Genomic DNA, 25,173 nt, shown 5'->3' on the forward strand with positions numbered 1-25,173 from the left:
AGACTGCAGAATGCTGCTGTACAGAGGGATCTGGGTGACCTTGTACATGAATGACAAAAAGGTAACATGCAGGTACAGCAAGTAATTAGGAAGGCAAAGGGAAGGTTGGCATTTATTGCAAGGATGGAGTATAAACGTAGGGAAGTCTGGCTACAACTGTACAGGGCATGAGTGAGACCGCACCTAGAGTACAACGTACAGTTTTGGTTTAAAACAAAAAAAAGAAATGCTGGAAATACTCAGCAGGTCTGGCAACAGCTGTGGAGAGAGAAGCAGAGTTAACATTTCAGGTCAGTGACCTTTCATCAGAACCGGCCAGCGTGAAGCGTGAAATTTCTCTAGGCATAGGCTGTCTACTAATATTCATTATAAGCGCACCAACTCCCACAGCTACCTCGACTACACTTCTTCACACCCTGCCTTCTGTAAGGACTCCATTCCATTCTCCCAGTTTCTCCGTCTCTGACGCATCTGCTATGATGATGCAACATTCCACGACAGCGCTTCTGATATGTCTTCCTTTTTCCTCAACCAAGGATTCCCCCCCCCCCCCCACTGTGGGTGACAGGGCCCTCAATCATGTCCAGTCCATTTCCCGCACCTCTACCTTCACTCCTTCCCCTCCCTCTCAGAACCACGACAGGGTTCCCCTTGTCTTCAGTTTCCACCCCATCAGTCTCCACATCCAAAGGATAATCCTCTGCCATTTCCGCCATGCCCAGCGTGATGTCACGACCAAACACATCTTCCCCTCCCCTCCCCTGTCAGCATTCCGAAGGGATTGTTCCCTCCGTAACACCCTGGTCCACTCCTCCATTAGTCCCAACACCTTGTTCCCTTCCCACGGCACCTTCCCATGCAATCGCAGGAGGTGTAATACCTGCACTTTGACCTCCTCTCTCCTCACTATCCAAGGCCCCAAACACTCCTTTCAGGTGAAGCAGCGATTTACTTGTACTTCTTTCAATTTAGTATTCGCTGCTCACAATGTGGTCTCCTCTACATTGGGGAGACCAAATGCAGAAAGCATGACCCCAAGCATCCGGTTGCCTGCCATTTCAACACACCCCCTGCTCTCATGCCCACATCTCTGTCCTGGACTTGTAGCAGTATTCCAGTGAACATCAAAGCAAGCTCGAGGAACAGCATCTCATTTACCAATTAGGCACGCTGCAGCTTGCCGGACTGAACATTGAGTTCAATAATTTCAAAGCATGATGGGCCCCCCTTTTTATTTTCAGTTATTTTTTCTTTTTTCTTTTTATTTTATTTTATTTTATTTTGTTTCATCATTCATTTTTCTTACCATGTACCTGCCCTCTGTTTTTTTCATGTATGTGCTTTGGGCCAGGGCTGTTCATTTTTCTGTCCATTAACACGCTTTCTGCACTAACGCTTTGTCTTTCAACACACCATTAACATACCATTTGCCTTTGCTCCATGACCTTCCGGTCAGTTATTCTCTGTGACCCTGTCCTATCAACACCTAGGCTTTTGTAATCTCTTGCCCCACCTCCACTTTATTTGCTTAAAAGCTATTACATTTCTAAACTTTGCCAGTTCTGATGAAGGGTCACTGACCTGAAACGTTAACTCTGCTTCTTTCTCCACAGCTGCTGCCAGACCTGCTGAGTATTTCCAGCATTTCTTGTGTTTAAATGCTAGAAGAACACTATAATGTGGGAGGTTGGAGGAGTAAGAGGTTACTTGTGAGTCGGCCCCAACAACAGTTGTTCAAAGTGGAAGGTACAAGCCATTGAATCATGATGCAGTACGAGATAAGACTTAACATCTATTTAAGAAATGATGAGCAGAGGCGGCTAACAATCCCAGATGCTAAAGTGAAAAGGTCTGTTTCTGTGCATGCTGACTGCCTGTTTCTGATTGGTTCTAGGGGGCCTGGCCGCACTGATGTATACGGACACTGTGCAGACATTTGTCATCATCGCTGGAGCTTTTGTGCTCATGGGATTCTGTAAGTGAGGCACTCTTTGCACCTTTCAAACAAGAGAGATTTCAAAACTTCCCCACGTCCCCTTGATGGCTCACTGAGTTTAAAGTGTTAAGTGACTGAACCACATAGAGCAGGTTGGGACTGAGTTAGCTGATCTAGTCCAGGGCAGGGGATTAGTACACTCGGGCTTTTGTGCCTGTGGCTTTGGGAAGAAGGAAATCAGCCAGTGCTCATACTCCTGATCGGTATCCAGCAACCATTCCTGGAAAATGCATGTGTACGAGTGTTGAGTTCAGGCTTACTGGTGATTCACTCACAATTGAGTACCAGCTGACACGAGCTGGACTTCCAGAGAAACTTGGGTGAGGTATCAGAGGGCGGCTGATTCTTCTGGAACCTAGATCCAGAAAGAATCAGCGACTTGAGGAGAGGATGGGAGAAAACTGACAGAGGAGAAGATGAACCCCTTTTGCTCCACAAATGGTGCACATGAGCCCATCTACATCAACACAATAACACTACTACTCACTTGAGTGAAAAATGACAACTGTGAGTATCATTTTTGTTTGGGAGCATTAATGCTTGTCATGGTTCAGGATTCCTTGTCCACAGAAAAGAACTGGACATGACCAATTTTTAATATGTATTCTGAAGGAAAGATGCTTAAAATGCACACTTTTCAGCACAGCCCCATGCTGACTGGTGGACACACAGGCAGATGTGAGTCTGTTGGACGCATAGGCAGATGCAGTGCGGCCAGTTGTTTTGCACAGATGCCAAACAATGGCCAATTCATTAACAATGCTTGACCATTCCGCAAGGCATCTAGCACTTGAAGGTTAGCAAAACTCTTGATCTCTGCTAGTGTTAGAAAAAAAGCTTTTTAAAAATCAGGCACTGATGCCAAGCAGCTGTTAAGACCCAGAGAAGCTGCAATATAACTTCTGCCCTAATTGTCAAGATAGGTAGCAGTCTATCTTTTAAGTTAAGCAATGAACCCCAAAGCAGAAAAATTTAAGTATTTTGTAACAGAACAAAAACAGAGGATATACTGATTATACCAAGTATCTCTCATCATACTCAGTGTTATGTATGTTGTGCCTACTGTGGAATAAAGCAACTTACAATGGAAGTGAACACCATGGGGTTCAATGGGTTCAGGAACTCGACACCCGGATGATTTCCAGTTCCCGACCCTGAGCTGTGTCGCTAGTGCAACACGATCTTCGTATGGTAATGCTCTAATTGAGCCGGAGGCTGCGAGCTCGGCGCCGAGCATATGCGGGAGGCAGAGGCAGAGGCAGAGGCAGGTAGCTCCATGGAGGGCCAGCGGAATAAAGAGGTGAGGCAGTGCTTCCAGAATGGAAATAAAATGTTCTGGGCCCGACACAAGATCGCCGTGGGCCCAAAACATTTCATCCTGCAGCAATAAAGTTTGCTGTCTGGCCGCTGTGAGCCCGAAAGCTAATCAGACTGGGCGGGCTCGCTGGAATCACCTTTGAAAATTGCAGTGCAGACCCGTCCTGGTCCCTCAGCGAGCTCCTTCATGAGCTTAATCGACCCTGAAATGGAGGCCAGCAGCTTCCCCACCCATGTTTCCTTGTATTAACACAGTTCACCTTCTGAGATACTGAAAGAGTAAACATCCTTAAGATATGGAGAATCAGATCACAAGCAACTTTTGTTGTTAAAATCCTGGATCTAATAGATATCAGGCAGTGAGAGTCAACATCCATAAGAAGCAAGTGACCAGACCGCTTAAGGAAGCAGCTGACACCATTGAACCGAAGTGGAAATGTATAGTAAATGGAATGAATGACAGGAAACGAGTACGCTTTATGGGATTTATGTCGGAATGGGAGAGACTGCTGAGTGCCTCGGAGCTCAGTGTTGAAACCACTACTGTTATTAATTTACATAAATGGTGGGGATTCAGAAACTTAATGCAAAGTGGTCAACTTTGAATGATACCAAACTAGATGGGGCAGTGGAAGCAAAAGAGGCAGCTCAGAAATTACAAAATGAACTGGACAAAATAAGTAAGAAGACAGAACTGTGGCAGATGAAATTTAATGCAGACAAGTGTAATGTTTTTTTTTATTTCCAAAATATACTTTATTCATAAAAATCTGTAAAAATTACATTACCAGTTTCAAACAGCACCAAGTCAAAAAATACAAACAGTGCAAAGGAGGTCCGTTTGCTTCATTACAATCATGAGTTGCCACACAACCCTTCCATTTCACATTTCTCATACCATTAACATTTTTACATTTTACAGCAAATGAAAATTTTCCCGATACAGTTCGAGGGGTTTCCCATGGATCCAGCCCCTCAGTTCAGCTTGGTGGGGGGACCTTACACTGTGGTCTTTCCCCATTGAGCCTTTGCTGCGGCTGCCCCAAGCTTTAGTGCGTCCCTCAGCACGTAGTCCTGGACCTTGGAATGTGCCAGTCTGCAACATTCGGTGGTGGACAACTCTTTGCACTAGAAGGCCAGCAAGTTTCGGGCAGACCAAAGGGCGTCTTTCACCAAATTGATAGTCCTCCAGCAGCAGTTGATGTTTGTCTCGGTGTGCGTCCCTGGGAACAGCCCGTAGAGCACAGACTCCTGTGTTACAGAGCTGCTTGGGATGAACCTCGACAAAAACCACTGCATCTCTTTCCACACCTGCTTTGCAAAGACACATTCCAGGAGGAGGTGGGAAACCGTCTCTTCCCCACCACAGCCACCGCGGGGACATTGCGCGGAGGGGGCGAGACTTCGGGTGTGCAGGAAGGATCTGACGGGGAGGTCCCTTCTCACCACCAGCCAAGCTACATCTTGGTGCTTGTTTGAAAGTTCTGGTGATGAGGCATTCCGCCAAATGACTTTGACGGTCTGCTCAGGGAACCATCTGACCGGATCCACCGTCTCCTTTTCCCGTAGGGCCTTGAGGACATTCCGTGCAGACCACTGCTCCACGAAGGATAGGTGGTACGGCACGGTCCAACTGCATAGAGTGTTCCGCGGCAATGTGACCAGGCCCATCCTTCACAACACCGGGGACAGATAGAACCTCAACACGTAGTGACACTTGGAGTTTGCGTACTGGAAGTCTACACACAGCTTGATGCAGCCGCACACGAAGGTGGTCATCAGGATGAGGACCACATTGGGTACATTTTTCCCGCCGTTGTCCAGAGGTCTAAACATCGTGTCCCTCCGGACCCGGTCCATTTTAGATCCCCAGATGAAGCGGAAAATGGCTCGGGTGACTGCCACGGCGCAGGAGTGGGGGATGGGCCAGACCTGCGCCACGTACAGCAACAACGTGAGCGCCTCGCACCTGATGACCAGGTTCTTGCCCACAATGGAGAGAGATCGCTGCCCCCACATTCTCAGCTTGTGTTGTACCTTGGCTACTCGCTCCTCCCAGGTTTTGGTGCACGCCCCGGCCCTTCCAAACCATATCCCCAGCACCTTCAGGTAATCTGACCTAACGGTGAAGGGGACAAAGGATCGGTCAGCCCAGTTCCCAAAGAACATGGCCTCGCTCTTGCCGTGGTTAACTTTGGCTCCCGAGGCCAGTTCGAACTGGTCGCAGATGCTCATCAGTCTGCGCACGTACAGCGGATCTGAGCAGAAGACGGCGACGTCATCCATGTACAGGGAGGTTTTAACCTGAGTGCCTCCGCTGCCTGGGATTGTCACCCCTCATGTGCTCGCATCCTTCCTAATAGACTCAGCAAAGGGTTCAATACAGCAAACAAACAAGACCGGGGAGAGAGGACAGCCCTGTCTGACTCCAGATTGGATCGGGAAACTTTCCGATTCCCACCCATTGATTGAGACTGTGCTACTGATGTTTGCGTAGAGCAGTTTGATCCAATTGCAGATTCCCTCCCCAAACCCCATTTTGAAAAGCACGTCCATCATGTAGGTGTGCGATATCCTGTCAAAAGCCTTCTCTTGGTCCAGGCTGATGAGGCAGGTGTCCACCCTCCTGTCCCGCACATAGGCGATCGTATCCCTGAGTAGCGCGAGACTATCGGAGATCTTCCTGCCGGGTACAGTACAGGTCTGATCGGAGTGGATCACTGACTCCAGAGCAGACTTGACTCGACTGGCTATGACTTTGGACAGAATCTTGTAGTCAACATTAAGCAATGAGATGGGCCGCCAATTTCTGATTTCTGCCCTCTCCCCCTTCCGCTTGTAAATGAGGGTGATGATGCCTTTCTTCATGGATTCTGACATGCTGCCGGCCAGGAGCATACTCTCGTATACTTCCAGCAGGTTCGGGCCGACCCAGTCCCACAGGGCCGAGTACAACTCGACCGGTAAGCCGTCACTTCCGGGTGTTTTACTCGTCTCGAAGGACTCGGCGGCCTTTATCAGCTCGTCCACAGTTAGCGGCTTGTCGAGTCTCTCCCTCCTGCTGTCATCTAAGACCTCTGTGATAGATGACAGGAAGGACTGGGAGGCTCTGCTGTCTGTGGGCTTCGCGTCATACAGCCCAGCATAAAATGATTTGCTGATCCTTAGTATGTCGGACTGCGAAGACGTTACCGAGCCATCCTCTTCCTTCAGGCTGCTGATAACAGAGCTCTCTCTGTGTACCTTTTGGAAGAAGTAATGCGAGCACGTCTCATCCTGCTCGATTGAGCGGACTCTGGACCGGAAGATGATCTTGGAGGCCTCCGTGGCAAAGAGCGAGGCCTGCTGGCTCTTCACCTCTTGGAGGTCCTCCTTGACCTCGACCCCCATCGACTGCATGTTTTGCATACTTTTCTGGAGTCGGCACATTTCCCTCTCTCTCTCTCTCGCCCTCTGAACACCTTTGTGGGTAAAGAACCTCTTGATGTTCTCCTTGATCGCTTCCCACCAGTGAACTGGAGATTCAAAGAGGGGTTTCACGGTCCTCCAACCTTTGTAATCCCTTTTGAATTCCTCAATATTCTCTGGGGTCAGCAGTGTGGCATTGAGCTTCCACGTCCCTCTGCCAACCCGCTGGTCGTCCTGTAAGTGACAGTCGGCCAGTAAGAGGCAGTGGTCGGAGAAGAACACCGGCTTGACGTCGGTGGATCTGACTGTGACAGCACGGGACACAAACAGGAAGTCAATCCTGGAACGGGCAGACCCGTCCGATCTTGACCATGTGTATCTGCGCTGCGTTTGTCTGCAGATTTGCTGAAGACGTCGTGCAGTTTGGCATCTTTAACTGTTTCTATTAGGAATCTGGACGTAGCGTCCAGTTTGCTGTCGTCACTGCTGGATCGTCCAGCCGCATCGATGATGCAGTTGAAGTCACCGCCTAGGATGACCGGCCTGGACGTCGCCAGCAGCAGTGGGAGCTGCTGGAAGACGGTCAGCCGCTCGTTGCGTTGTACCGGGGCGTACACGTTGATAAACCGGAGCGGAGCGTTGTTGTACATTACATCTGCTATGAGGAGGCGACCGCCCACCACCTCCTTAACTTCGGAGATGGTGAAGTTACCTCCCCGCAGCAGAATGCCCAGGCTGGAGGAACGGCAATCATTACCCCCCGACCAGATCGATGGCCCGTGGGACCACCATCGCGACCACTGCCTGTAGGTGCTGAAACAGTAGGTCGGCTTTGACCTTGGCGAGGTAATCCAAGGTTGAAATACATCGCGTAGTAGATTTAATGCTACGTACATTAATAGAAGCAATCCTTACACCCATTTTTTTAAAGTTAGTTGTTGCTTCCCATACTATTTGTCCTTGCTAGTCCCAGTCCTTCGGGATGTTCCTGCATACCCATCGTGTGTGCAAGCTGTTTCACATTAGTTGGGCTCAGCAACCCCTCCTGGTTTTTCATGCAGGGTTTGTTCCGCTGGGGTGACAGCGGGGGGATCTTGTAGGCAGCAAGGATTGGGTTGTCCTCTGCTGCTTCCCTCTGTTTCTCCTTGAAAACATCACTGCTCCCAGCTTCCCGGAGCTGAGGTGTGCCAGATGTGTCTTTGCTCTCGGTGTCCCGGAGCTGGGATGCATTGGCTACGTCATTACGTGTGGCGCTTTGGGGTTGGGGCACGCCGGGCCCATCACAACTTCCCGTGTCCAGGGGCTGGGGGGCTTTATCTTCCATCTCCCTGGTGTTCTGCCGCCTCTTTTGAAGGGGCCGTCGTTCCAGCATTTCCCCGTCCAGTGAAGAGGAGTTGTTGTAGTCTGTCTCAGAAGGTAGCCTCCTCTTGCCACTGGTTTGGGTGGTGGTCTGTTCCGCTTTTGGATGTTTTTTCTTTGTGGTTTTCCTTTGTACCACTTGCCACTGACCTGTTTGTCCATCTGCTACCTCCTCCTCCATTGATTCTGTCTGTGGAGGAGGGGTTTCGGGTGCAGGGTAGGTGCTGGGTCGCTGGTTTCAGCTGCCTCCCCTTTCTTCTCCTTCTCAGGTTGAAGTTCCTCACTGCGGAGAAGGTTGCTTGTCTCCTTTCAAACACCGGACGCCTTCGTCGTACCTTCTCCCGGCCTTTCCTTGGACCCTGCCGCCTGAGCATAACTGAGGCAGCGTTTGGGGCAGGTTTTGTAGAGATGGCCTGCCGCACCACACAAGTTGCAACACTTAGTCTGCTTACAGTCCTTGGTCTGATGGCCTTCCTCCTTGCAGTTCTTGCAAACAACCGTGCTGCAGTTGGCTGCCACATGACCAGATTTCCCACAGGTGTGGCAAACTCTGGGCTGCTCAGCGTAGACCAAGAAGCCTCGACTTCCCCCGATAACGAAGCTAGAGAGAGGGTGGATGATGGCTCCACTGGGATCGACCTTCAAGGTCACCTTGACCTGCCACTTGCTGGTCCAAATCCCAAAGGGGTCCTTGACATCAGTGCTGCTGCCGGCTACCTCGACGTACCTGGCGAGAAAGGTGAGTACATCCACCACTGGAACATGGTGGTTGTAGAGGTGAATCGTCACCACCCGGTCCCGTTGTGACGGAAGCGTGAAGAGCGGCTCCGCTGTGAGGATCGACAGTGGCGCCCAGTCCCCTTTCTCCTTGAACGCCTTCAGGAACTTGATGCATCCCGCCACGTTCCGGAACGTTACATCGATGTATCCACTGCTGGGGAAATCCTGCAGGCAGAAGATGTCCGTAGCTTGAAATCCACAGCAATCGAAGAGGATTTTCTTGATGAAGAAGGTGTGATCGACCGGTGCCTCTCCTTCCTTGTCCTTCGCGACCACCCGAACGGTGTGCCGCACTCCCTGGCCTGAAGCTCGAAGATTGGTTAAAGCCATTTTACTCAAAGCCTACCCAGGATCAAAAGGCAATGATCATGGTCTCTTCTCAACCAAGTAAGCACTGATAAGAACAGATACTACACTTGATCTTAGCCAAAAGGCCGAGAAGCGATTACAGACAAGTGTAATGTGATGCATCTGGTAAGAAAAAGTAGATGATATACAGACATTCAGGCACTGGAGGCAGTGCAGAGAAGAGCCATGTGGGTGATTCCTAGTGTCAGATGTATGAATTATAAGGCAAGACTGGGCTCTTCCATTAACCTGTGGATTTCTGTTCCATCTCCCACAGCTTTCCATGAAGTTGGGGGCTACCAGGCTTTATTTACCAAGTACAAGGATGCCATACCAAGCCTTCATGATTCACAAAATCCTCTCCAATATAACATCTCTGACAAGTGCTTCCTCCCTCGTGCTGACTCGTACAACCTCCTGCGAGATGCAGTCAGTGGTGACCTACCCTGGACAGGATTAATCTTCGGCATTACCATCATTGGAATTTGGTTCTGGTGCAGTGATCAGGTAGGCTGGCGATTGACCATTGATCCACAGCTCTCAACAATTATTTTTCTTTAAAAAAAGCACATATTACGGACTTTGTTAGTTTCACAAATAGGTTTTGAGGAGATAAAGAGAGAAGGCACGAGAATGGAGGCCTTTAAGAGGAGAGCTCCAGAGTATGAGGAATCATAACTGAAGACTGTGTCATCGATGATGATACAGGGGAGGCAGAGACAAATTAAAATAGACTGAAAAAGGGGTGTACGGGGCAGGAATGTAGAGCTGCAGGAGGTTGTCAGGTTAGGAAGAACAAGGATGTGGAAGAATTTGAAGTCGAGGACAAGGATTTTAAACTTGATGTTCTAAGGGAGAGGGAGGTAGTGGAGGATGGTAAGGGCAAAGGTGAAAGGTGATGTGCATTAGAACAAAGGTTGCAGGTAATACCTGTAAGAACAACGGGGGTTACAGTTGAGAGAACTATGGCCAGGGGTAATAGGTACTGTCCTTAAGGACAGAGGTGGTAGGCAAGGATGGTAAAGGCAGGGGTGGAAGGTGAGTGAGACAGAATGTGGACAATGGAAGTCTGAATGAATTGGAGTTTGTGTAGGGAGCTGTTTAGAAAGCCAGTGAGATGAGTGTTGGAAACATCAAACCTAAAGTGAAAAAAGGTTTGGATGAGGCTTTCACTGGACTTGAGAGTGAAGGTGGGGCAAAGGCAGGAAATATTTGAAGGATAAAACTACCCCGCATTTGGCGTTAAATTGGCAAACTCACTTAGTGAGGATGAGAAATGGGCAAGGGGAGGGATGGAAGTACTCACATTGTTAAAATAAGGCTCCTCTTCCAAAATGAGGGTCACTCTGCTTGATGGGACAGAGTAAAAGGAGTTTTATCTAACCCTTGTTGTTCCTCAGCTCAGAGTGTTTGACAAGGTAATGCAGAGGGAGTTTGAAACTATATCTAACCCATACTATATTGCTGCTTGGAGTATTTGATTCCGACAGTTGATGCTGAATTCTCCGGGAATAAAATGGAATCCCATCTGCTGATATATTTCTAACAACTTGTTGGTACCAAACTCTTCCAGGTAATCATCCAGCGTTGCCTTGCTGCGAAGAACCTGACGCATGTGAAGGCTGGTTGTGTCCTATGTGGCTACATAAAGCTGTTGCCTATGTACCTGATGGTCTTGCCAGGCATGATCAGTCGAATACTTTACACAAGTAAGTTTTCTGAATCAAATACCTATTTATTCCAATCTAATGTATTCTTGTTAATGGGCATGAGAACCAAAAGAGTTACAGACCATTGGCAAGCGTAAGAGCTCACCAACCTGCCCCTGCCCACCAGTCCCACCGCACACTGCCTCGGAATGATAATGATGGGTGCTTACATCACCATCTTTAGACTGCTGACTTTCCAATTCCAGTTATTATCTTGTGTGGAGCCAATTTCACAGGCCCTTTAATGGGAGCAGGGAACATTGCCAATGGGGACAGTGTTGTGTGACGATATACTGAGATGAATAGAACAGGAAGAGTCTAGGTTCCAATCTAAGGCCTGTGCTGGGTTATCTAATATCATGTGATCTGATCCTGAGCCATACAGAGCAGGTAAGGCTTAGAGGCCATAAGTTACACTTGAGGCCTGAAATGGCACTTCCTTGCATTACCAACTCAAGAAAATTTCAGATTTTTATCCCTGTGCATTTGCAACGAAATTCAGTCAACAGTGCCGAGTTGATGAACTATCTTGGCCCCAAGGTCCTCAGCATCACAGATGCCAGTCTTCAGCCAATTCAGTTCACTCCACATGACATCAAGAAATGGCTGAAGGCACTGGATACAGCAAAGGCTATGGGTCCTGACAACATCCCGGCTGCAGTACTGAAGACTTGTGCTCCAGAAATAGCCATGCCCCTAGCCAAGCTGTTCCAGTACTGCTACAACACTGGCATTTGAACTATGTGGAAAATTGCCCAGATATGTCCGTCCGCAAAAAACAGGACAAATCCAATCCGACCAATTACCGCCCCATCAGGCAACTCTCAATTACCAGCAAAGTAATGGAAGGTATCGCCAACAGTGCTGTCAAGCTGCTCTTACTCAGAAATTCCCTGCTCACCGATGCTTAGGTTGGGTTATGCCAGGGTCACTTGGCTCTAGAGCTCATTACAGCCTTGGTCCAAACATGGACAAAAGAGCTGAATTGAAGTTAATGGGAATCAGGGGAAAAACTCTCCACCGATTGGAGTCAAACCTAACACAAGGGAGGATGGTTGTGGTTGTTGGAGGCCAATCATCTCAGTCTCAGGACATCACTGCAGGAGTTCCTCAGGGTAGTGGCATAGGCCCAATCATCTTCAGCTGCTTCATCAATGATCCTCCCTCCATCATAAGGTCAGAAGTGGGGATGTTCGCTGATGATTGCACAATGTTCAGTACCATTTGCAACTGTTCAAATACTTGTCCAGCAAGACCTGGACAACATTCGGCTTGGGCTGATGACTGGCAACTAACATTTGCACAACACAAGTGCCAGGTAATGACCATGTCCAACAAGAAATAATCTAACCATGTCCTTTTGACATTCAACGGCATTACCATTGCTGAATCCCCCATAATCAACATCCTGGGGTTTACAATTGACCAGAATCTTAACTGGACCATCCATATAAATATTGTGGCTACAAGAGCAGGTCAGAGACTGGGAATCCTGCAGTGAGTAACTCACCTGCTGATTCCCAAAAGCCTGTCCACCATCTTTAAGGCACAGGGCGGCACAGTGGCGCAGTGGTTAGCACTACAGCCTCACAGCTCCAGGGACCCGGGTTCGATTCTGGGTACTGCCTGTGTGGAGTTTGCAAGTTCTCCCTGTGTCTGCGTGGGTTTTCTCCGGGTGCTCCAGTTTCCTCCCACAAGCCAAAAGACTTGAAGGTTGGTAGGTAAATTGGCCATTATAAATTGTCACTAGTGTAGGTAGGTGGTAGGGAAATATAGGGACAGGTGGGGATGTGGTAGAAATATGGGATTAGTGTAGGATTAGTATAAATGGGTGGTTGATGGTCGGCACAGACTCGGTGGGCCGAAGGGCCTGTTTCAGTGCTGTATCTCTAATCTAAATAAAGGTCAGGAGTGTGATGGAATACTTTCCACTTGCCTGGATGAGTGCAGCTCCAACAATACTCAGGAAGCTCAACACCATCCGGGACAAAGCAGCCTGCTTGATCAGCACTCCATCCACCACCTTAAACATTAACTCCCTCCATCACAGGTGCACAGTGGCTGCAGTCTGTACCATCTATCTACAGGTGCACTGCAGCAACTCACCAAAGTTCCTTGGACAGCTCCTTCCAAACCCGCGACCTCTACCATCTAGAAGAACAAAGGTGGCAGATGCATGGGAACACCACCACCTGCAATTTCCCCTCTAAGTCACACACCATCCTGATGTGGCCCTACATCGCCGATCCTTCACTGTCCCTGAGTCAAAATCCTGGAACTCCCTCCCATACAGCACCGTGGTTGGACCTACACCACATGGACTGCTGGATGGGGGGGGAGGGATGGCATGTATAAATTGATGATGAGCTGGCCCATGGCAATGGGGGAAGGTTCTATGGTAACGGGGAAGGGTGAGGGTTAAGTTGGGTGGGTCATGAGTGATGGGTGCAGGCTGGGAGTTGGCAGGAGGAGGTTGGAAGGTGGGCAACTTGTCTGGTATCGCAGACGCAACATTTTCTGGAAGAAGAATGCAAACCACGCATCCAATCAAGGAATGCATGTTGAATGGGAGGAAACAAATGATGGTGGGTGCAATCTCCTGCTGCATGCAAATGTAAGGCACATAACAGCGATCTGCTCATGACTTTCATGGTTCTGCTGAATGGCAGAAGAAGGACAGTTTTACAACACTCTTCTCATCTCAATAATTGAAAAGCTGCAAAGACATGAGTCTCATACACGCAATTTGACCTCTAACACGCGAACAATTGCAGAGGGGGAGACTGAGGAGGGATCTTGGTGATCAATGGATGATGCCTCAACAGGAGCAGCAGGCAACACAAGAGGGTGAGGCTGCTCAGAATGAAGCCATCCAGGAAAGGCATTATCGAAGACGGGCGCTGGTGTGTCATCGCATCCTCAGAACTAGGACACATTCAGATGTCAGAAAGGCAGTGCCAGTGAAGCATGAGGATTTGACTTGCAATGGCGACAGAAATGTGTACAATCCTTCAGCATTACCTGCAGCTGCTTGTTTCCGTTGGGAACCCCATGCCACTTTCCCTCAATGTTACTATTGCACTCAATTTCTTTGCTACCAGTGATCAAGAGGCGACATATATGGTATCTCGCAGTCTGCATCAAAGAAGTAACCAATGCCCTACTTCATTGTGCTAATGATTTCATCTACTTACCTGCAGACGAGGACAGCCAGGCAGCAAAGTCTGCAGCCTTTGGTGCCATTGCTGGCTTCCCTAGAGTGAAAGGGGTGATTGACTTTCATCATGTGGCCATTAGAGCTCCCTGGGACCAGCCTGTTGTCATTGTTAATCGCAAAGGCTTCCACTCTTTAAACATGCAACTGGTTTGTGACCACAGTAGAAGAATCGTGCATATTTCCCAGGGAGCTGTCATGAGTCCTACATTTTGAGGAACTCCCAGCTGCCAGCAGTTTTCGAGGAACCAGCTGAAGTGGACGGTTACCCCCTTTGTACTTGGTTGAAGACACCAGTATGTCACCCGCAAAGCGCTGCTGAAGAGAAGAACAATGTCGCACACACATCCACCAGAGCCATCATTGAACACACTATTAGCATGCTGAAAATGTGATTCCGTTGCCTTGACCGGTCTGGAGGGACTCATCAGTAAGTACTACAGAGGGTGTCACAAATAATCATTGTCTGCTATGCCATGCATAACCTTGCAATTAGACACGGCAACATGCTGCAGGCGGAGGAACAGGAGGAACACCAGTCAACCTCAGATGAGGATGACAATGAAGAGGATGAGGAAGAGGACAACAATGCCAAAGATGCCATATGAGGGCCATGGAAAGACATGCAAGGGACATCAGGGAGAACCTCATTTATACATGTTTCAGCCAACAATAAGCCAGATCATCAAGGAACGTTGAGAGGAAAAAAGTAACAATTTCCCACAGAAATTTTCTTTTGCATGAGGTCTTATTCATCCCTGCAATCTTAATGAAGCATGGCTGCACTTTCATGTGATTGGCATTTAAAATCATCCATGGGCTACAATGAATGCGAGTACACACCACTGCAAGCAGTGTTAAGTTATGATCGTAGAAAACAAAAGTAAGGCATGACAGTATTGTAAAAAGTTATTAATCATCAGTAGGACAGCAGCCATCATTGAAGAGTGAAGGCTAAAATTCCAATCGGGTATGAACACTGGACATTTCCTGAGATGCTTTGCAAGCATCATTGCGTTCCTGCCATAGGCCTCCAAAAAACATCTTTGTATCCATCTGTAGCCAAGCAAAACATTACTGAGAGTGGATCAAATTTTGCATGAAATAAAAATGTTTTAATACATCTTTGCAATTGTGACAATTTGTACAGTACCCATGCCACCTTCGTGATCAAAACTGTTTCAATTTCCTTTTTCGCCCATTACATCTAGCTGCTACCCTGCCATTAGCAGCTGAGGTGGAGGCAGTTTCCTCAGTACGCTGCTCCATTGCTGTGGATGACCGTGGCAGGTGTCCTCTGGAGCAACAAGGCATTGATGGCTCCATCCTACTGGGAGTCTGCAGCAATGGTGCTTTGAGTATCCCCCGTGTGCTTGCCTGCTGGAGGTAGGGGGATCAATGTTGGATGGAGGACGAGACGCCACTTACCCCAGGGTTGTCCTGAGAGGAAGAGCCCGGGACAGCTGGCACGTGCTCCTCCTGCAACTGTGTGCACGATGGCACTGCCTGTCTCCCTGAGGGGAATAAGCACCTGGAGGGAGGTTCAGGTTCCTCATCCCCCTCTCGTTTAAACTCTGCTGCATGGAGCCAATGGCAACAGCGATGGAGTGCAGGTCAGTTTGCATATGGCTCGAGCGCTCAACCAGACTCGCACGGAGCTCGCCAGACCCTCTACTGAGGAAGCCATACGCTCAAATACCTGGGACATGGCAGACGTCATGGCTTGCATGGACTCCTCCATGGCACGTGCAAAGCCACGCAGGACCTCAGCATCTCCGACATATTTTCCACATGGCTTTGCTGCACGTCCAGCAGACTTCTCGTAGCAACAAACAGAGGATCATGGTGAGTGTGGGGCTGAGCAGGGGCCTGGTCCCCAGCAGTCCTCCCATTGTCAGGGGACCCAGCTGGCACATGCTCCCTCAGCGACTGGGATGGGTCTGTGTCGTGCACACCAGCTTGCGACCCAGATTCTAATCTTAAACCTCCTGCGGACCATGTGGATGCATCTGCGCTGGCGGAGGTGGAAGAAGAGTCAGGTGATGGTGCACCCTTTGGGGCACTGGCTTCTACTTCCTCCCCAGAGGAGGGTTCTTGGGCCACATCTTCTTCTGCGACTCAAGTGCAGCGACCTGCAGTGGAGACACAAATAGAGGTACTTTAAGCATGTGCTTCACATGAGTTCACACAATTTCCTTCAGTTTCCAAATATGGCTGCAAGAGCAGAGATGGCACTTCATCCTTATCTCTGGTCGCCCTGCCTCCCTCCTCTCTCGCACTCTCCAACGTCGCCTCCTCAGCTGTGGTCAGCAGCCTGATGTCAGGGACTCCTCCTCCTGTCTTAGCATGCTCATGCTGGTTGTGGCTTTGTTTCTCCTGCAGCAGATAGTACAGATTTAATGACATGGCAAATGATGCATCACAACCATTGCATATATGCATCAACTTCACTCGTTCTGCATTGGCTTTTGCACGACACTTCCAATCACATAAACAATGCCAATCGTCAACATTTAGTAAATGGCACCAAGCTGCTCACGCAGTCCTTGCGTACACTCTGCCTTAAATACACAGGGCCATGGAAGAAAACATTGGAGCAGCTTTGCCAGGACCACTTATCCTCGCTGATCTGAGCAAGTCATGGATGCGCTTGCAGCACTGCCCCCATGTTCAAAGAATTACCCATGGTCCGGGACCTCCTCTGCTACCTCCATTCAGGCTACCTTTGTGAGGCGGGAGGGTGTTCTGACTCCATCTGCAGGGATGAGGACCTCCCGCCTTTCCCTGGCAGCCTGGAGGAGAACCTGCAGGGAGGCATCACTGAACCTTGGGGCGGGACGGTGCCTGCTATTTGCCATGTCATTCACTTAGGCTGTAGAAAATATACATGATATGAAGTTGGTGGTGAGTTTCACAAATTAAGGGAGGCAAAACATTTTGATTTAAGTGAAAGCTTCAACTAAGTTATTGTGAAGATACTTACATGAAAGGAAAGCTGCTGCTCCTTGAGGCTGAAAGTTTGGGGCAGTGACGGCGGATTCCACCAATGAAAGGTCGCCCCCGCCGCATGATGCCACGTGTTCCCCGTGCCTGTCGCGCACGTCTAATTTAAATACAGTATTGTTTCGGAAATGGGATTTACAGCAGGAGTGTAATTTACAACAACTTCTGGTCCTGCCTTCAGGAACGCCACGACACTGATAAGATTCCACCTGTTTCAGATCAATGTCAATGATTTGAACCATTAACTCTGTTTCTCTTTTAGCACAGTGGCGCAGTGGTTAGCACCGCAGCCTCACAGCTCCAGGGACCCGGGTTCAAGTCTGGGTACTGCCTGTGTGGAGTTTGCAAGTTCTCCCTGTGACCGCGTGGGTTTTCGTCGGGTGCTCCGGTTTCCTCCCACAACCAAAGACTTGCAGGTAATAGGTAAATTGGCCGTTGTAAATTGCCCCTAGTGTAGGTAGGTGGTAGGGAATATGGGATTACTGTAGGGTTAGTATAAATGTGTGGTTGTTGGTCGGCACAAACTCGGTGGGCCGAAAGGGCCTGTTTCAGTGCTGTATCTCTAAATAAAATAAAATAAATAAAATATCTGAGGCAATATTCCATTCTACTAGCATTCATTAGAACAGGGCCTGTCAACCCCGAGTCTGCGGTTTCCTCGGGGTCTGCGAGAAGGTATCAAGGGGCCCGCCAAATTGGCCTCAGCCCTCTGGAGCAAAATGCGTCCAACCGGAGTGCTCCAGAGTGCCAATTGGTGAACTGAAAATCAATCACCGAGGCAAGGTGACTGGCACACCCGCAGATGGCAGCCTTGATCCCCACGGTTTTAACAGATCAGCCTTGATAGATTTCGGGAACCAACACCCGGCTTCCCAGTGGCAAACCAGGTTAGTTTGGGTATCATTGGGTGTCCCTTTGTGCTGACTCACCCAAATGGCAGATCCAAAATGGTCAGTCATGGGCCCGTGGATTTATCAGTTGAAAAGTGGTCTTCCATTTTACTACTGTCACTTGGTCTGGCAGAGGCACTACCACATAGGTCTGAAATGGCCCTGCCCAACTCAGCCAGCCCTTTCACCTACTGTTTATCCAGAGGAGATCCGGTGTTCCGATCCAAACTGATTACCGAAATATCCGCTCTGGTACGTTCAGTCCAGCATTGGAGTCACTGTTTCTTTCTCTTCCCTTGCTCAGTCGGGGCCAGTGGGAACAAATAGCATGCGGCAGCACCAGCATTTTCCAACAAGCCACTCGCAGAGGAAATTGGGCTTGGAATTCTGGAGCAAAACACATCCAACTGCAGTTGTTTGAATTGGGGGAAATGCACAATGAGAACTCATTAACAATGGTAATTCAAGGCTCTCACCTGCAGAGGGCAGCACCCTTTTTCACTTGGTTAACCATTAGTCTGAAAATTATTTGCAGCTTTTGGTTAACCATTTCCCCCCTTTTGTTAATTTCTGCATGTTTTGGTTTATTATTTCTTTCTTGGCTAACTATTTCCCATTTTGGATTTGGTCTCTGTCGGTATTTTTCCATTTTTAGTTGAAGATTTCACACCATTTATCCATTTTTGCAGCTTCTTTTGCTTGTCGGTTAACCTTTTTCCCTTTTAGATTGAGTTTCTGGACACTTATTTTCAACTTTTTGGTTAACCATTTCCTATTTCTTTTACTCATTTTTGTTGATGATACCTCCACATTTTGACAAAATTGTTGCTCAGCCCCAGTAACAGGTTTCACACTAAATAAATCAAAAATATTAATAAATATATGTTTAATTGTATAACTAATTTTTACGCAGAAAAAATATTTGTTGGGTTCTGTGGAATTTTTTATTACAGGAGAGGACAGGCCTCAGAAGCAAAAAGGGGAAAATCCCCTGCACTGGATGAAAATAATTTGGGACAAATTTGGAAAATCCATGCAGCTCATTTGAATGCTTCAATATTCTCCCACAGATGAGGTTGCGTGCATTGTCCCAGAGGAATGTGAGCGAATCTGTGGTACTCCAGTCGGTTGCTCGAACATTGCTTACCCAAAGCTGGTGGTTGCACTGATGCCCAATGGTAAGCAATCTGTATCACTATAAAGCCAACCTACAAATAGCCTAGCATCCGCACTTCCTCAACCCTGTATCCTCTCTGTGTTCAACTTAGAATTCATCCCACTAGTTTCTGCGGCTGTTTCTTCCCTATTCTCCTCACATGGCTGCATGGGAACTGACCACCTTCTGGTATCTTGCCTAAGTGGTCATGTGTGAGGGAGGTTATTCTATTGTGGCGAAAATTGCAATTGAGCCTGATCCTCTCCTCACCCAATGTCGATTGGCACTGCACTTTCCGGACAGTGATCAGGAGCAAGATTTTTTCACCTCCCGAACACAAAGACACTGCAGCCAATTGAAACACACCCTCCCCGCACCTTGGGCTGAATTTTATTCTTCTGCGGCCGGGAGCAGCGGCAGGTGAAAACGGGCCGCATGCCGGCAGGATTTGGCGCGCGGCGGCTCATCTACATATGCAGGGTGGTCCGCGCCACCCAATCACATGGTGGGCGGGGGTGGGCTCGGGCTCTGCGCAGGCACTGGCGTCATTTTTAAAGGGCTGCCAGACCCGCACAGTTGTAGCCCATACATCTCCCAGAATACACTGTAAATTGATTACTGGCCCATAAACCACCACTCCCCCCCCCGGCTTATACTAAGAAAATGGCCACCTCGTTTTCCACCCCCACCCCCCCCAAAAAACACTTGCATTTAATATCTGAACTTCCTCCCCCCACCCACCCCGCAAATGCACAAAGTGCAAAGGTCACCCCTTCCCCCCCACCCCCAACACTAGAAATGCAGAGTTGATCCTGTTCCCCCTTCCCCATATAACTAAAAATCCTAAGTTCCCTCCTTCCCCACCTCGGTGGTGCCAGCTTTCCCTGGACGAGAAAGTGAAGGTGTGAGTGCCAGCCGCCAGCACAGAAGATCGTGGACAGCCGGCAAGATTGCTATGAAAGGTATGTAGATATATGCCTCTCCTTTATTTAAATATTTAAAGTTAGGTTCCGTCATCAAGCGGCAAGGGGGGCCACCACGGAGCTTCGCCACTACCAGGACGATCGGGCCCGGCAATCCCAGCGTTGGGCTCCGTGGTGGGCCGCTGCTGATGTGATCTTCCAGCCACCCAACCCCCCGCCACGGAGCCCGACATCGGGAGCTCAACAAAATCCAGCCCCTTGTGTGAGATCAACAAACTCAGCCCAGACCAGGGATGGAATTTAGACTCTTCCCATGCTGCCTGGCACAGCTCCACACTGGATAAACTTGCTCAGTCTCTAATTCTATATCATTCTTTCATAAGACCTCAAACCAGGAGGTCCTATCCTCAGTCTTCCCTCTCCTTTTCACACATTATTAAAATCCAAACTTGGGGCTGAATGTTTAGGACCCACTGATGTCGGGAACAGAGGCAGATGGGCCCAACAATTACAAGGCCAGCCGGCACGCCACTTCCTGATCCTGTTCCTGACATGGCCATTTTGGCTTGATAGGCTTCGGAGCCCAGGAAGACCGCCCGCTCCCACAAGACGGGCAGGCAATTTGGCTCATTGAAAGTCTTGATAAATAGCAATTAAGGAGGCCGACTAGGATTTCCCTGTCAGCCTTCAGTTTCATGACACAAGGGGTTAGGTTTGCTGCCTGGAGGTGGGCATCCAATGGCAGTCTGGGATGCCAGCACTCCACGTAGGCCCACAGGCCCTCCCTGCCTGCCTGGGAGGAGGTGCCGCCAAAGGCTGCCCTGTAGAGCAATTCCCCCCCCATTCCACCCTCCCAACAGTGGTCGCTTGGCTGCTTTTTGTATTTTTTAATTAAAAGTGGTTTAGAGGCTACCTTCTTGTTGAAGCGCCCTCCCAGTTACTTACCTTGTGCTGCAGCCAGGTGCTCCTCTGACATTGCAAGGCCTCTTATTGGCCCTCCAGTTTGAGAGCCCACCCGCTGCCCTTAATTGGACAGAGAACCTGTCTCCATGCCAATTAAGGGGGCGCCCCAGTCAAAATTCCAATGAGTGACTGTTTTCCCCCTGAAGGTGGGTTCAGGACTGGGAACAGTCCCGGCTCCTGTTTCCCGCCCCCGAGGTGAAAATTCAGGGCTTGGTGTCACCATAACACTGCTTCCTAATTTACACCATCCTCTGATACTTCTTCAGTCTCAGTACTGTCCCGCATTCTGGACTTTGGCTTTTAAACCTAAGTTTCAAACTTAAAGGAATGCTGCAAATCTCCTCTACACATTCCACTGTTTCCTACTGTGTTCCCGTTATATGTTCTCAGTATATACCCAAAATATACTGCACATCTTCTCTACATCCTGTACTGTACTCCAGTGCATATCCTCGATATATCCCACTATTTCTCATTGTGTCTCCTCCATGTATCTCACTCTTCCCCAGTATGTCTTCTCTTTATATCCACTATTGCCCATTGTGTCCACTCTATATACTCACTATTCCCCAGGGTCTCAGCTGTATGATTGGTTTTAATTTGCTATGTGTCTCGGACAGGACTACGTGGTTTGATGCTTGCCGTGATGTTGGCAGCTCTCATGAGCTCACTGGCATCCATCTTCAACAGCAGTGGCACGCTCTTCACATTAGACATCTGGGCAAGGTTCCGAAAGGGGGCAAGCAACAAGGAGTTGATGATTGTTGGCAGGTGAGGAATCATTAACAGGGCCTGGGGAATGTTTCACAAGATAATTATTCAGCCCATCCTGAAAGATCTGAGCACGCCCATCCTCCCTGCAGCCCCATTCCATATGTTGGTCACCATTTGAAAGCTTGAGTGAAGTGTCATTCTGTTATTGTACCCGGCACACATTGCCGGAAGTGTTATCAAAATGTCATACTATTGTGTATCACTCTCCCATTCTGCTTCACCATATCCTCAAATAGCATGGCCATGGAATAAATTCATGGAACCCACACAGATGAAGAATTTCAACAGCATAAACAATTTTCCTGGTCATACAACTAAAATGGAACCTCAACTTTTGAAACACTCATAATTTACATCTCGCCTTCTCCTCTTGTTCAGGGTTTGGATTCTCTGCATTGTTGCAATCAGCATTGGTTGGATCCCAGTGGTACAGGCAGCGCAGAGCGGGCAACTCTTCGACTACATCCAGTCTGTCACCAGCTACCTAGCACCACCCATCGCTGCAGTTGTCCTGCTGGGCGTCTTTGTGAAGAGAGTCAACGAACCAGTAAGAAGCCATTCTGATCCAAGTTAACAATGATTGATGGAGTGAATTTTCATATTCATCACTAGACTGTCCCATCAGTATTCTAAGTCAGATATAGCACAGCTTAGATACAAAGTGAAGCTCTTGCAACTGCCCTGTCAAGCACACCCAAGGCAGATGGTTAGATACAGTCTAAAGGAGTCTAAAATTCTCTGATTTTTGAAGGGAAGATGTGGTATAGTTCTAATGAAAGGGACCAGAATTTGAAACCGAAGTCAGACAGGCCAGAGTCCTTCTCAAGTGGAACTGGCTGTTGGCAGATGTGCCAGCTCCGAAGTGGTGCATGTTTGCATGACAGGGTAATGAGGGCAAAAGCTGCTGCCCAAAAATCCTGCCATTTACATCAGAATTGCACCTGACTTAAGCTTGTGTAAAAGGGGAACAAGTTACCTGCATTTCTTGTCAAACCAGGAAGAGGTTGAGTTCACAGGCTTTAATTGACACACTCTTAATTTGAAATATCAGGTTTGACTGAAATGATTACAGATATCTTTTCTCAGCTGTGCTGACACAAAGGATTCTGCAAGCTGCCTTCTGTAGTTTTGGGCAGTGGAATCTTTTTCTTGTCATCCTTCTACCAAAGAGTCCTAATTAAGGGGTTTACTATGGGTATTTTCATACATATTGGAGCTGAGTAGGAGAAGAAAGCAGTGAAATAAATGATAAGAATACACCAAAGGAGAAGAAACAAAATTTGGAGGTATTCTTTCACCAGAGAGCACAGGCGTGCTCTCTAGAATGTACACATTCTTCTAATTAATTTCTGATAGGTGAATCTCACAATGTAATCTCCTCATTCCCAATATCAATTCCCCCCAAGTGGCTGCCTTTGGGCTGGTCAAAGCTGGAGAACAATTGATGCAGTGGCTCACGATATGGGCAGTTGTTATGCTTTGCATTGCTGTAATTCATCTGCAGAAGGGAACATAGGAGCAGGAGTAGGCCATTCAGCCTGTTGAGCCTGCTGCGCCATTCAATTAGATCATATACCTCAATGCCATTTTCCCACACTATCCCCATATCCATTGATCTCAATAGTATCCAGCTATCTATCCACTTCTGTCTTGAACATACTCAATGATTGAGCTTCCACAGCCCTCTGGGGTAGAGAATTCCAAAGAGTCACCATCCTCTGAGTAAAGAAATTCCTCCTCTTCTCAGGCCTGCACCTTATTCTGAGACTATATCCCCTGGTTCTATATTCACCAGCCATAGGAAACATCCTATCTACATCTTCCCTGTCACGCCCTGTAAGAATTTTGTAAGTTTCAATGAGATCACCTCTCATTCTTGGAAACTCTAGAGAATACAGGCCCAGTTTCCTCAATCTCTCCTCGTAAGAAAATCCCGCCATCCCAGTGAATGTCTGTTGCACTCCCTCTATGGCAAGTATATCTTTCCTTAGTTAGGGAGACCAAAACTGTACACAATACTCCAGGTGTGTTCTCACCAAGGCTGTATACAATTGCAACAAGACTTCTTTATTCCTGTACTCAAAACCCCTTGCGATGAAGGTCAACATACCATTTGCCTTCCTAATTGCTTCCTGCATTTGCATGTTAGCTTTTAGTGACTCATGAACAAGGACACCCAGGTCTCTTTGGACAATAACACTTCCCAACCTCTCACCATTTAAGAAATACGCTTGTCTTTCTGTTTTTTCTACCAAAATGGCTCACTTCACACTTATTCACATTATATTCATCTGCCACGTTTTTGCCCATTCACTTAGCCTGTCCAAGTCCCCTTGAAGCCTCCTTGCATCCTCCTCACAACTGACATTCCCACCTAGTTTTGTGTCATCAGCAAATTTGGATATGTTAAATTAGATCCCCACATCTAAATCATTTATGTAGATTGTGAACAGCTGTGGCCCCAGCACTGATCTTTGCAGTACCTCACTAGTAACAGCCTGCCATCCTGAGAATGACCCGTTTATTCCTACTCTCTGTTTTCTGTCTGTTAACCAATTTTCAATTCATATCAGTATATTACCCTCAATATCGTGTGCTCTAATTTTGATTACTAACCTCCTGTATGGGACCTTATTAAAAGCCTTCTGAAGATCCAAATATACCACATCCACTGGTTCTCCTTTATCTATGCTACAAGTAACTTCCTTAAAAACTCCAATAGGTTTCTCAAACATGATTTTCCTTTCAAAATCCATGTTAACTCTGCCCAACCATACCATTATTTTCTAAAAGTCTGGTTATCACATCCTTTATAATAGATTCTAACAGTTTCCCTACTACTGACGTCAAACTAACAGGTCTGTAGTTCCCTGTTTTCTCTCTCCCTCCTTTTTTAAATAGTGGGGTTTCATTTGCTACTTTCCAGTCTGCAGGAACCTTTCCAGAATCTATAGAATTTTGAAAGATAACCACCAATGCATCTACTATCTCTATAGCCACCTCCTTCAGATGTAGCTCATCTGGTCCAAGGGATTTATCAACCTTCAATCCAGTTAATTCTTCGAGTACTACCTCTTTATTGATACTAATTTCTTTCAGTTCTTCATTTTCACAAGTCCCTTGATCCCCTAGTATTTCTGGGAGATTTTCTGTATCTTTCTCCGTGAAGACAGACACAAGGTAATTGTTTAGTTTTGCCGCCTATTCTCCATTATACATTCTCCTGTCTCTGCATGTAATTGACCCACATTTGTCCTTGCTAATCTTTTCCTTTTCACATATGTAAAGATTTTGCAGTCCACCTTTATGTTTCTCACCAGCTTGCATTCATAT

The 25,173-nt window shown here is 47.9% G+C and overlaps 1 protein-coding gene and 1 pseudogene across 2 annotated transcripts in view; one reads left to right on the plus strand and one right to left on the minus strand.

Moving 5' to 3' along the window:
- Positions 1 to 25,173, plus strand: part of LOC137346644 (sodium/glucose cotransporter 2-like) — a 57,872-nt gene that overhangs the window by 18,116 nt on the left and 14,583 nt on the right. For both annotated transcript variants that reach the window (XM_068010274.1, XM_068010273.1), the window contains exons 7-12: positions 1,895 to 1,975; positions 9,486 to 9,715; positions 10,782 to 10,917; positions 19,095 to 19,202; positions 21,687 to 21,837; positions 22,219 to 22,387. In XM_068010274.1, coding sequence (XP_067866375.1) covers positions 1,895 to 1,975; positions 9,486 to 9,715; positions 10,782 to 10,917; positions 19,095 to 19,202; positions 21,687 to 21,837; positions 22,219 to 22,387 — 875 coding nt within the window. The remainder of the gene's footprint in view (positions 1 to 1,894; positions 1,976 to 9,485; positions 9,716 to 10,781; positions 10,918 to 19,094; positions 19,203 to 21,686; positions 21,838 to 22,218; positions 22,388 to 25,173) is intronic.
- Positions 9,176 to 9,306, minus strand: LOC137346894 (U2 spliceosomal RNA; annotated as a pseudogene).

This window comes from Heterodontus francisci, chromosome 30 (genome assembly GCF_036365525.1).
Source record: "Heterodontus francisci isolate sHetFra1 chromosome 30, sHetFra1.hap1, whole genome shotgun sequence".
In the NCBI taxonomy this organism is placed as follows: domain Eukaryota; kingdom Metazoa; phylum Chordata; class Chondrichthyes; order Heterodontiformes; family Heterodontidae; genus Heterodontus; species Heterodontus francisci.